This window comes from Aedes aegypti, chromosome 3 (assembly GCF_002204515.2).
Source record: "Aedes aegypti strain LVP_AGWG chromosome 3, AaegL5.0 Primary Assembly, whole genome shotgun sequence".
Lineage (NCBI taxonomy): Eukaryota > Metazoa > Arthropoda > Insecta > Diptera > Culicidae > Aedes > Aedes aegypti.
This window is the reverse complement of record NC_035109.1, coordinates 204381530-204394187: the sequence shown is the minus strand read 5'-3', so window position 1 is coordinate 204394187 and position 12658 is coordinate 204381530. Positions and strand designations below refer to the sequence as shown.

General features: G+C 38.6%; 1 protein-coding gene across 1 annotated transcript in view; it reads right to left on the bottom strand.

The window, feature by feature from the left end:
- Positions 1–12084: 12084 nt before the first annotated feature.
- LOC5564768 (transketolase-like protein 2) overlaps positions 12085–12658 on the bottom strand; it is a 29051-nt gene continuing 28477 nt past the window's right edge. The window contains exon 4 of the mRNA XM_001649091.2: positions 12085–12590. Within this exon, the coding sequence (XP_001649141.1) occupies positions 12413–12590 (178 nt within the window). The 3' untranslated portion in view covers positions 12085–12412. The remainder of the gene's footprint in view (positions 12591–12658) is intronic.

Here is a 12658-nt window from a genome sequence, read left to right as displayed (position 1 = left end):
CAAAGTGTGCGGGTGAAAAAAAAGAATCGACGCGTCAGTTGTGTTTGATCCGTTGAATCTGTTGCATGCTCCTTTGAGGGCGAACGACGGAATCCGGATCAATTGTGTTCGGTTCGCGTTTTTTCGGAAGAAAACAAAGTGTACGGGTGAAAAAAAGAATCGACGCGTCAGTAGTGTTTGATCCGTTGAATTTGTTGCATGCTCCTTTGAGGAAAAGCGACGGAATCCGGATCAATTAAAAAAAAACGAAAACAAAGTGGCGGGTGAAAAAAAGGATCAGAGCGTCAGTAGTTTTTGGTCCATTGAATCTGTTGCATGCTCCTTTGTGGGTGAGCGACGGAATTCGAATCGTGTCCGATTCGCATAGTAACCGCACTATCGGTATCGATCATCCGTGTTTACGTACTCATTTAAAATTATATTTTTATCGTTTACCAAAACGAATCCTTTCCCATATCCAAACTCCCAGTGTTTTCTTGTAGAAGTGCAGAGGACTCCTCGGCTTCCATAAAGCAAGTAACACGTCAACATTTCCCTCCCATTCCCAAATTGACCTGCATTCGGACGCAGCCGGCGCCGTTATTGTTTGTTATAATAATGAGAGCAAAAAATACTTACACATTGAAGATGCTCCTGATCCTGAGAAAATTAGCACGGACGCTAAGGAAATTGAAGTAGTGCTTCGTGAAGCCCAAGCAGGACAGATCGGTTTTGCGTCGTCGGATAGATTTTGCTCACGGTTTCGCGCGTGTTTTCGTCTCCGAAGATTTTTTTTTTTCTGTTTTGGAGCGTCTTGCTGGGAAGGTATTTAGGAAGGCACAAGCAAGACGCACGCTATGTCTGAACTAGACGATTATAAAAATCGAATGTACATCGGACTTTTTCTCGCTAGAGTTTAGTATTTGTTTTTTTTTTTCATAATCGGAAAGTTTTGAAATATTTCATCGGTGAAATTTTGATTTTTTCCACTTTTTAGCCATTTTTCATACTAAATCCCATGAAAATCAGGTATTCGACGCATTTCCTCCCATACAAAATGTATGGAAAAAAGTTCACCGATAGAATATTTTAAAACCTTTCGATTATGAAAATTTAGACCAAATACTAATCTCTAGCGAGGAAAAATCCGATGTACATTCGATTTTTATAATCGTCTGGTTCAGACATAGCGTGAGACGGTTTGTTTTCGGGACGCCAAAAAGTTTTGCTTTCAGTGTCAGTTTTGTGTTCAGTCGAGGATGGATTAACAACTGGTGAGTTCGTTTCATGCTTGTGATAACACATATTTTCTTAAAAGCTTAACTTTAAAGTAATATTAAAACAAACTTTGTATGGTTCGTCACTATAAATGTCGGCATTATGCTATTTTCTTATACAAATTCAATATACATATATTTTTCTCTTTTTGACATTATTAAAAATTATATTTGAATTGTTCGACATTGTGAATGTTGACGTATTTTTTAAAACTTCTACCATATCGAGACAAAATGCACAGTAATACTCATATGTAATTTTCAAACAAACTATGTGTAGTTCGTCACTACAAGTGTCGGCATTATTCCTGTTTCATATAATTTAAAATATATACATGTAATTTTCAGTTTTCGTCATTAATAAAAACATATTTTGAATTGTTCGACATTATAGATGTTGACGTATTTTTTAAAGCTTCTACCAAAAACTTCTCGAGACAAAAATACAAAACTAGCTTTAAATATAAGTCGTATATTCCCCCCTTGTCCATGGATCGCATCATCGACCAGAGGTGACTCCCAGATCTTTTCCTCCCTCACTAATAAACACCCTTCCCGTGGTGATTGTGGAGATGCAGAGGTATTCTCGGTCTCTAGAAGCAACAATCATTACACCCTAACATTCCTTCCCTATCCCAACTGACTGTAAGGACTTGGCCGGCGCCGTTATTGAACAATAATATTAGATCTGCTAAAATTGCACTTCGAGAGTAAGCGGAAACTCCCATCCCTTATTCATTTGGATCGTAGTGCAATTCTTACCAGTTCCGATCAATCACGGAGTAGCAACCATTGACATGTACAGTCAGTCTATGCTATGCTATGCTATGCTACAGTCTTAGCACGGACGCTAAGGAAATTGAAAAAATTGCGTCAATCTAGACGGGCCTTCACTAATTATTTTTTTACGCCGTGCTTTTTTTGCTTTTACTTGTGATTCAAACTTATTCTAAATCATAGTAGGGTAAATGATGGCTTCGGCACCCTGAGGGTATTTTCGGCAACACTAACTTATCGTCCTTGTTTAAATCTATCTATGGAACAAGAGTTAACTTCAATGTACTCAACATATTCCTTGAACTATAATCTTCCATGTAAATCACTTCTTTCACCAAAATATTATATAACATGGGTTTTATCATTAAATCAAATAAATGCTTACGAAATTATCGTCATTCGTGAGCTGCCGAATAAAACAACACAAGAACAGCTTACAAAAACTCATCACTTTAAAAGGTCCAATTCTCAGCTCCAATGCCAATTTTTTCAAACAAGCTACGCACCGATCACTTATGCACTATTGAACTTTTGATTTGTATATAAAGCACTCGAAAATACTTAATTTTTATGCTTTAAATCACAAATTGAAATTAATGCACTTTGATTTCCTCGGCAATCAATTTTTGTTGCTGGACTAGGTTGCCAGAGAACCATATTCAATTGCGGTGTATTTATTATTCACGATTTAAATTCATCGAAAAAAATAGAACACCACTAATTTATTTATTGGAATTAGCCAACAAAGCATGCATTGGTAACAATTGATCCTTTTAATACTTTCTTATTAGTAGATTGTAGGGCATAATCTTCAATATACTGAAAAACATATAAAAGATACGTCTTTTAATAGTTGAACTATTTTGGCAACACTCCTGTTGTTCTACAGGCACTCAGAGGATGATGTTTTTGTGTCAAGTCATAAGTGAATTGATTTGCAATAGGGCCAATTCTGATTTTCTCATACACTGAGAATAGTAGGAACGCAAATCAATTTTACTGGCAAAGTTGATCCGAATAGATCGAACAATATTCATAAACCAGAAAAAAATCGTGGAACATTGAAAACAAATGTGCAAGTACCGTCATTGGGGGTGAGATTTGGCCAAAAATGCGTAAGTCCTCATTTATTTTTGAACAAATTTCGCAATTTGACTTGATGTGTTCGGCTAAAAAAAAAATGTATTCTCATTGCAAAAATATATTTCACGGGCAGGCATCAAAATTATCAGATAGACGATGATACTATCATCTATCTGATAGACAACTGATACTGCCAGTTCAGCCAGATGATACTATCACTTCTTGTCCATCCTGATAGTATCACTGATAGAATGGTTCCTATCAGAGAAAGATGATAGAGTGATAGTATCCCTATCCCAAAAAATTCTTATGATGATACTATCAGTACAACATCTCTCAAATAACAATGATAGAGGTTCTATCTTTATCAATTGATAAAAATAGAATCAAAATTGTTGTACGATGGGTATAGAAAATTAACTAAATTCCATATTTAGCAATCCAATGTGGCGGCTTCAGGAGTGTAAGAATTGTTGGAAACCCATGCAATATGGGTATTTTCGGAAAGGGCACGACGAGAGAATGACGGCAATCGTTGTCCGACGCCATTTAGAAATCCAAGATGGCGGCCTCCGGTTTGGAAAAATCCTTGAAAATCCAAGCAATATGGGTATTTTCGGAACGGGCACGATGAGGGGATGACGAGAATCGATGCTCGACGCCATTTTGAAATCCAAGATGGCACATTTGATCAAGGAAAATTGTTGAAGACCCATGCAATATGGGTATTTTTGGAACGGGCGCGACGAGGGGATGATGAACATAGATATTCGACGCCATTTTGAAATCCAAGATGGCGGCATCTGGTCAAGGAAAATTGTTGAAAACCCATGCAATATGGGTATTTTTGGGACGGGCGCGACGAGGGGATAATGAAAATCGATGTTCGACGCCATTTTGAAATCCAAGATGACGGCGTCCGGATTAGTAAAAGTACAGAAAATACCCATATGGCATGGGTTTTCAATGATTTTACCAAACCGGAGGCCGCCATCTTGGATTTCAAAATGGCGTCGGATATCGATTTTCGTCATCCCCTCGTCGCGCCCGTTCTGAAAATACTCATATTGCATGGGTTTTCAACAATTTTCCTTGACCAGATGCCGCCATCTTGGATTTGAAAAAGGCGTCGAGCATCGATTTTCGTCATCCCCTCATCGTGCCCGTTCCGAAAATACCCATATTGCTTGGATTTTCAAGGATTTTACCAAACCGGAGGCCGCCATATTGGATTTCTAAATGGCGTCGGACAACGATTGCCGTCATTCTCTCGTCGTGCCCGTTCCGAAATATCCATGAGAACATACCTTGATTTATTTTTATTGGCCTTTTCCCATTATGCGCAAGATTTTGGTTTCAGTATTTGTATCAATGATGGGATAGATAGGGTTAGCTATAGAATTTTGCAAATAGTATATTTTTACCCAAAGATAGATGATAAAAATATGCTTGATCCAACAGTGATAAAAAATGCTTATAGTATCTCCATGCGTCTATCAATTGATAGAGATAATATAGTCTATCTTTATTCATCATTTTTCAAGAAGTGATAGTAACCCTATCACTACCCATAGATATAGCGCAGACAGACGTTCAAGTTAGACTCAGCCACTTGTGTAAAAACATGGCCACCACAAATCACCAAGTGGCAATAAGCTAACAGATGGCGTTAGTGGCGTATGCGTCCCGCCACCATCCTGATCACATTTCGTTGACAGCATGACACACAACCGCTCCCACAGTCCACGTGCTCAACGCTAAAAACTATGCACCTTTTTTCGCGCTGGGTGGATGATGTTCCCTTTTGGTTCTAATTTCTCATGTAAAAGTTAATTAAATCCATTGTAATTTTTTACCACAAGTTGGCATTTAATTTACTCACAGATTCATGCTAGTATAACACCCTTGAATGATCGTAACTCATGTAAAATAAATTGGCGTGAAAATACCACAATTGTGTGAATCATTTTTAAAGTGATTGTTTTGATATTTTTGTTCAGTGGGTGGTGGACTGGGTAGTAAGCGAGAAGATGAAGCTACGTGCTTTTACGAACTGTCACTGTACTGCAGCAATTAGCTCCCTAGGTGACACCACGGTAGAATTTACACAGGAATTTTGAATAAATTTGTTCCTGCTTAAACGTCTGTCTGCGGAGATAGTATCATTTGATAGTATCAAAAGATAGACGTGATATGGTAAATGAGAGGGATAAATTTGAAGCCTATTACCTGGAATCGAACCAAGAACCTTGTGATCGATAGGCTCGTGCGCACTCCCCTCGTCTATCGGGTTTATGGACAAAAGGTCGAAAGGACCTTTCCTTCTTTGAAAAAAGATTTTCGAGCCTTTGTCTCCCCTTTTTTGTTCTTCGACCTTTTGTCCTTTCGACCTTTTGTCCTTTCAACCTTTTGTCTTTCGACCTTCTGTCCTTTCGACCTTTTGTCTTTCGACCTTTTGTCATAGATTCCGTCTATCGACGCCTTGATGTGGGGTGATGCTAAAACGATAAATAAAGCTTTCGTATTACAATCGATCCATCATTCTCAAGGCAAAATGTATGAATTTCTATAGTCCAGATCGCCGCATGTATAATTGATACGCAATAAGAACAAATCAAGAGAACCGTGTTCGACCATTCCCCCCTCCGCAACAGTCCTTGTATGAAAAAGTAAATTTTGTGTTTGAGCCGCAACGTTTGAGCCTACTCCCCCTCCCCCTAGAGCGTTACGTAATTTGTGGACGGCGCCTTAGTCTGCACAAATTTAGTGACGTTGTGTATTCAATATGACTCTCAGCTATTCTATTTGTAACTGCAATGCTGTTCTCAGTGTAGTCTGTATTTTTCTGCATTGGCCCTTTCAACGAGTAGAACATAATGAGTGACGTTCAATTTCAGGCATTGTTAACAAATACGAAAAGTTACCAATACATAACCTAGTTTTTGTACTTTTTTGGATTGCCGAAGAGAACAATTTTGTTGCCGACAATAGTAATTGCATTGCCGATAAAAGAACAAGTGCCTCGTGACTTTGGTGAGGAAAAATAGACGATTTAGAGAACAAAATAGTGTTTTGTGCATAATAATTAATAAATTAAGTGTGCTCAAGTGTAGTTCAGGTTTCTCCTGTTAATTTTTGTGCTTTGTTGTTGTGTATAATTGCCTTCCTAAAAGTTCAACTGCTTAGGCTGCCGACAATACGTAAGTTCCCCTAGCATCAAATGACATTAAAAGCTGCTGCAATATTACCGCGCTGCATGCTCTATTACCGTGAGGTTAAAAAAACTAAAGTTTCAATCGATCAGATAAAACTAACGTATGATTATTTTCAAGTCTTTCATGTTTTACATAGTAGACCGTTTTATATATTTTGCATAAAAAATATGATTTGAACCATTTTGAAGATTTTAACCACAGTTACAGTTGATGTTGTTAAACAAACTAGTGTTCCAAATACCGTGCATCTGACCCCGATTGCCGGGTCACATTTTGAAACATCTCTCAATTAAACGAACGAAGCGCATTAAAAATAAAACTTTAGCATGATTGATTAGGGAAATAAAATATATATTTCACTTCGCCATTTTGGAATTATAACTGAAACACGGTATTTGGAACACATAAGCAACCGCGTCCTAATACCGTGTGTTGGCACCAGGCGATTACATTCTAACATTATTTTTGTTTGTTTGTGCAACTTTAGTTCAAGTTTGTCATGGCTTTCTAAATACTAATTAATGTGCTAACGTTTGTGACAATCATTTAGAAAAATAAATAATATAATATGCTAGAAATCTACATAATTCCCAAATACATGGTATTAGGCAACACACGGAATTAGAACAGGTCACGGTATATAAATAATTTTGTTTGAAATGCGCTAAATTAGGGCACTTTACGGTACCGTATTAATTCGAATTACACGGGTGCTTCGAATCCCGGACAGCAACCTTGACTCACCAAAAATCATTATTTCGTCTACTTTTTTGAATGCAGCACGTAGAACACGTTATAACTGTAGGGATTATGAGAAGTTGGAAGCAGAGTATAGTTAAAACAAAAAATGTTCGTGAGCCAACGAACTGTTCAACTAGCACTGAAAAAGGAATCAATTCAGATCATAGTAGGCATAGGTTTACGAAAGGAAAAGAGGGATCAGTTTGTTGGTGTGTTTTGGGAAGAATAAACGTGGTTTTAAAATGATGAAGAAAGTGTTAATTATTTAGTGTACCTCGATTGGATTTCTATGGGAAGCGTGATCGGGAAAGTGTGTAAATTCAGCTCTTTTAAAAGGTCTAGTCACTACAGAGCTAAGTATTCCTAGAAGGAGCGAAGTACTGACAAACAAAGCGTGATATTGACTTGATTGACATAAGAGATTTGAAGACAACATCGAAATTTTGTTTGTTCTTTGTATGTAGTTAATTTCATATATCATTTCCAGATCTTTTACATATTATACCTATCAATTTAATATCACTTAAAGCTATCCATATTATATATTGCTATTGCTAAGCTTTTTTCGGCTGCTCGAGATGTTGTTCCGTACAAGAAAAGTGGAAATTTCATCGACAGAATTGGTTACTGTTCATTGCGCGATTATTTATCGCGATTGCGATCTTGAAAACTTCTTAAAATGCTTGTAGATCGCCGTAGATACTTCAAATCGTTTTGATGTCTTCTGCGCGATTATTCCTGATTGTCCAAGGCATGATCGCGCAGAGGACATCGAAACGATTTGAAGTACCTGCGGCGATCTACAAGCGTTTTTTTTAAGATTGTCGGCGCGCGAATTTTTCGCGCCACGCATAATAAATAAATTTCTATAGTGAGCTTCATTTGAAATGACATTTCGTCACAACTGAATAGTGCGATCTAAGAAAAATGATTAACTTGGCCATTTCTGAAAAAATAATCCCTACAGACAAACAGACGTACCATTTAGAACAAATCTCAATCTAAATCAGGCCTGCCCAACCTTTTTGAACCGCGGGCCAAATCACAGAAACAATTTTGCGTTGCGGGCCATATTAAAAAAAAAAACGCAATTATTCGCATAGTTTGACAAAAGTAAATAAATGAAGTTCATAAAATCTGTCAAATCTCTGATTTTTTTATTTTATTTTATTTTATTGATGTCAGGGGGTCAGGGGCCAAGTCTCCAGCATAAGTTTGAAAACTCACACCGTCCATAATACACCGAGGGAATTTTGGAGTTTGGGAAGTAGGCAACGCAACATCTTTGACCAGAAGGTTCTTTAAGTTTTGCTTCTACTCTTGACTTCCAATACACGTATGAATGATGCAAAGTCAAAAGAACATGAATCAGTCATACATATAGCGATAGTGAAGTGTTTTGCCTAAGGATATGGGAAAGGAGGAATTTTGAGTGGTATTTTGTAAATAGCTCTGTGGAACAAGTTTGTTATTAGTCAAAAATTTAGTTAATCTGATTCACCTTGCAATCAGTAATAAGAATATTTACAAAAACATAATACTTATCTTTTCTCGGCCAATACGCTGCATGTTTTCCTCTCCGATGGATTTTTCCTCGTTGTAATGGCGGGTTAGATATGAAAACAAGAATAAAGAGAGAAGAAATGTTAGTGATTGTTACATGCTTTATTGCTGTATTGGCCTGAAATCATACAAAATTCGCTCTTTGGATTCTCATGATAACAATCCCCATGCAGCTTACGAGAAACTCCATGGCAATGATCAATGTACGCCATGTGCGGCATTGAGGACATCTCAACAATACTGATGACGAACAACAAAAATATGAATCCAAAAAAGCGAAAACCTTAATGTTTCAATGTAGGACAATTCAGCTTTATTGCATGTGAGAAGTTCTTGGTGATATTCTCACAACGGCCATTCAGAATGGTTCGACGGATGTAGATAAAAGATCATTATGATAAAATTAACGCGACGACATGTTAGAGAACTTAGAACGATTATTGTATTTGCAACTGTAAATTTCGATAGTTAAACTTAGGGTCGGTTATTGTATATAACTTTTAAGATAAGCAGAAAAGCACGAACGCGAAGTAATGACCTTCCATCCCATCTTCAAGTGCTCCCTACAAGCACAACACTTCATTCTGGCACTTTAGAACGTCCATGTTGTAACTTGTTCACACAAGAAATCTGCCTCGACCGAGTTGGCAGAACGCGCCCATACCCCTTTCTGAACCAAAGGACAGGGATAAAATCTGACAAATCTCTGATTGAAGTAAATTTCATTTAAACAAATCGTAAAACAGATAATTCCTGCCAAATTCTGATGGATATTGTGATAGTTTCTTTCAAAAGTGTATAATAATCTCTTGCAGAATATTTTGAAGAATTTTCCCCATAAATTTTGGATTCTGTGCGAATAATACTCAAGATTTTATAAAAATCATACTCCAGATTCTGTCAGAATCCGACCCGAAAAATTCAGACTAGAAGTCTATGGAATACTGGTGAAAATTCTGTGAGCATCATGTCAATGTTATCCGTGAAAGTCGTGTTCAGAAGTCTTAAAAAAAACTCTCGTTCAAAATTTTGTAAAAATTCTGTCTTTTTATAATATTTTCAAGGAATTTGCGTGAATAACGCAAAGCCGAAAGAAGTCGTGGTAGAAACATTGTTGAAACACACAGAATTAGAGATTTTGAATTTGAATCATTCATAAAATTAAGTAGCTAAGAAAATTTAAAGGGAACAAAACCATCAAAAATGAAATATTAGGTTGAAACTAAATAGTTTTGACATGCTCTAACTTCGGGTTGGTAGGATAGTCAACGGGTCAAATATGAGAAGAATCTTCGAACCCTCCGCGGGCCGCACAAAATGAGGACGCGGGCCGTACGTTGGGCAGCCCTGATCTAAATCATAGTCCCGAGGACATCTTCGCCCAACACTAAAATCGATGTGTTTGGTCGACAGGCCAACAGATGGCGGTAGCGTCTAAACGTCAAACACGAACAAAAACTATGCGAGCGCTGCTGGTGGCGGATTGGCCACTTACCATATTTTTGAATCGACCGTTAAAAAGGTGGTCGATGAACAATGGTAAAAGTGTGACGTCTGTTTGTCTGTGTTATAACTATGGATCCCAATCGAATATAGTCCAAAATACTGTTAAAAATGCGAGCGTCCGGTTTCCGAAGCGTCAGACGTCCATAGAAGATTTGCAGATTTCGAAGATTTTTATCACTTATCACGCTCTGCAAGACCTCCACCACCCCTTGGAGCGTGGCATGATTTGCGTGTGACCCCTATGAAGTATCTAGACTGAGAACAACAACCCAGACAACCAGAATGTACTTTACGTTATGTGATGCTATATGTGTAAAAATTATGTATAAGATGTCATCAAAAGGCCATATACGTACAAAAGTGGAGGCGATATTTTTGTATATTTTATATGAGGAAAATTGGCATGTTATGCAAGTGTATAGATATTACTGCGAACTAATAAGTAATCTTATGCGATTTTGTTTATGATAACAAGTTTCTCAAAGGGAGATAACTGTTGTATTGCTTCTAGCGGGCTACTCTACTTCATCCGTCGATTTTACATAGACCTCTCAAAACCCGTCGAAAAGGGGAACCTCAGTGTGTCATCGGACCCAGGATTGAACCTTGAGGTACTCCTGTGGTAATTTGAACGCCAGTGACTGTGGTGTGGTCGAAAGAGGATCAGATGGCAAAGGCCTTAATCATTCTGAACATCGAGGACAATCAGTTAGCCCTAGTGAAACACGGAAAATCAGCGATCGATGTGTGGGAACGGTTGAAAAAGTGCCACGAAAAGGCTACGGTGACGTCGCGAGTGTCATTTCTGAAGAAACTCTGTAGTTTCAACTACGAAAAAGGTGGGAAAAAGCACCTATTTGTGATCGAATAGTTGTTCGATCGGCTGTTGTGTGCGGGGCAGAAACTCGAGAGTTCGCTGTAAGTGGCGATGGTACATCGCAATCTGCCGGAGTCGTTTAACGCGTTGGTGATGGCATTGGAGAACCGACCAGATGCGGACCAAACGTTCGTGAAGCAGCGGTTGATGGACGAGTACCACCGACAGATGGAAAAGTGAGAAGTATCCGGTGAGCGCAGTGCCCGTGCGCTGAAAGTGTTAAGCGAAGGCAGAGGACGAAGACGAAAGTTATTAAGTCGAGGAGAAGTCGGCAGAGGACGAAGACGAAGTTATTACTGCTGGAAACCAGGCCACTTCCGGAGTGATTGCCGAGTGCTACGTGAACATGAAGAAAAAGAACCGGAAGTGAAGAAAGCTGTGAAGAAAAATCTGTTTTGGAGTTAGAGGTCACAGGAAGCGGAGTGACTGGTACGTGGACAGTGGCTGTCAAGTCACATGACCAAGTAGTGAGCTCAAGCGGAAAAGTGCAAGCTATAGCAGAATGTACTGGTGAGCTGTATGCTCTGAAGACTGCAGAAGGTGTTGTGGAGAGTGGCAACCGCCGGAAAACAGCTGGGCATCCCGTTGAGGAGTGCTGCCAAGGATAAGCATTTTATGGCTGTTTTGACGAGGGAAACCGATGTTAAGTGTGAATAGACTATGTGAACTTTGTGGTATACTTGACGAAGCTGGAGTGTTTGGTGCAAGAGGAGGAAGTTTGTGTAAAATGTGTTGTCCAATGAGAACTGTTTTCAAGACTTTGTGTAAGTGTGAAGACAAGTGATGAATACATCGAGGAGGAGTGTTGTATTCTACGAGTGGCATGAGGTGAAAATTATCAATCTCGACTGTGTGATTGTGAGTTTTCAACGCGAATGAAGCGACTCGCCGTGTAAATCAAATGGAGAGTCACTTCACTTGAGTCGAGTATAGTCACCTCGCTATTTGAAACAGACAATTCGCACATCACGCCACTCGTAGAATTCACCAAAAATGCGAAGCAAAACAAGCCAACTCTTCTATAAGGACTTTTTCGAGATCATCTTTCTAATATTAAAATCAGTTCTTCAAAGTGTTTTGAATATATTTTTATTGTAAAAATATTGTACGAAATGAAAAACAGTTGTATAATGTCTAAGAAGTAAACGTACCAATTCTCAATCAAAAAATAATGAAAAGGAAATTTTACGCCTATGTGAACATGATCCGACTTACCATCTAAGGAACATAAGGTAAAAAAGGGAATGGAAGAGTAGCATAAGATTCATGGGGAATGTGATAAATTTGATTCATGTGGGGATAACTGGGGTCATTTAACTTGGCGTTCTGGAACCACCACAATAAACCGGTTATGATCACCAGTCCGAGGCCCTTCTGGTAGATTCATATCCATTTTACATCTTGAGGATATCGTTGACGGCAGCGACGATGCAACGAGCAGAGATACCGAACATGTCAATCAGAACAGTTGGCGGTCCGGAGCGTGGAACTTGCTCGACACCCAAATGTTTGACAACAACGTTGCGCTGATCAGCGACGGCCGAAAGCACGGCTTCACCAATGCCGCCTTGCCTGTAAGGGTTGCGAAAAATAAAGAAATGTTAGTTTCAAGATTAACGGGAGGCAGAAGTAGCGATCTT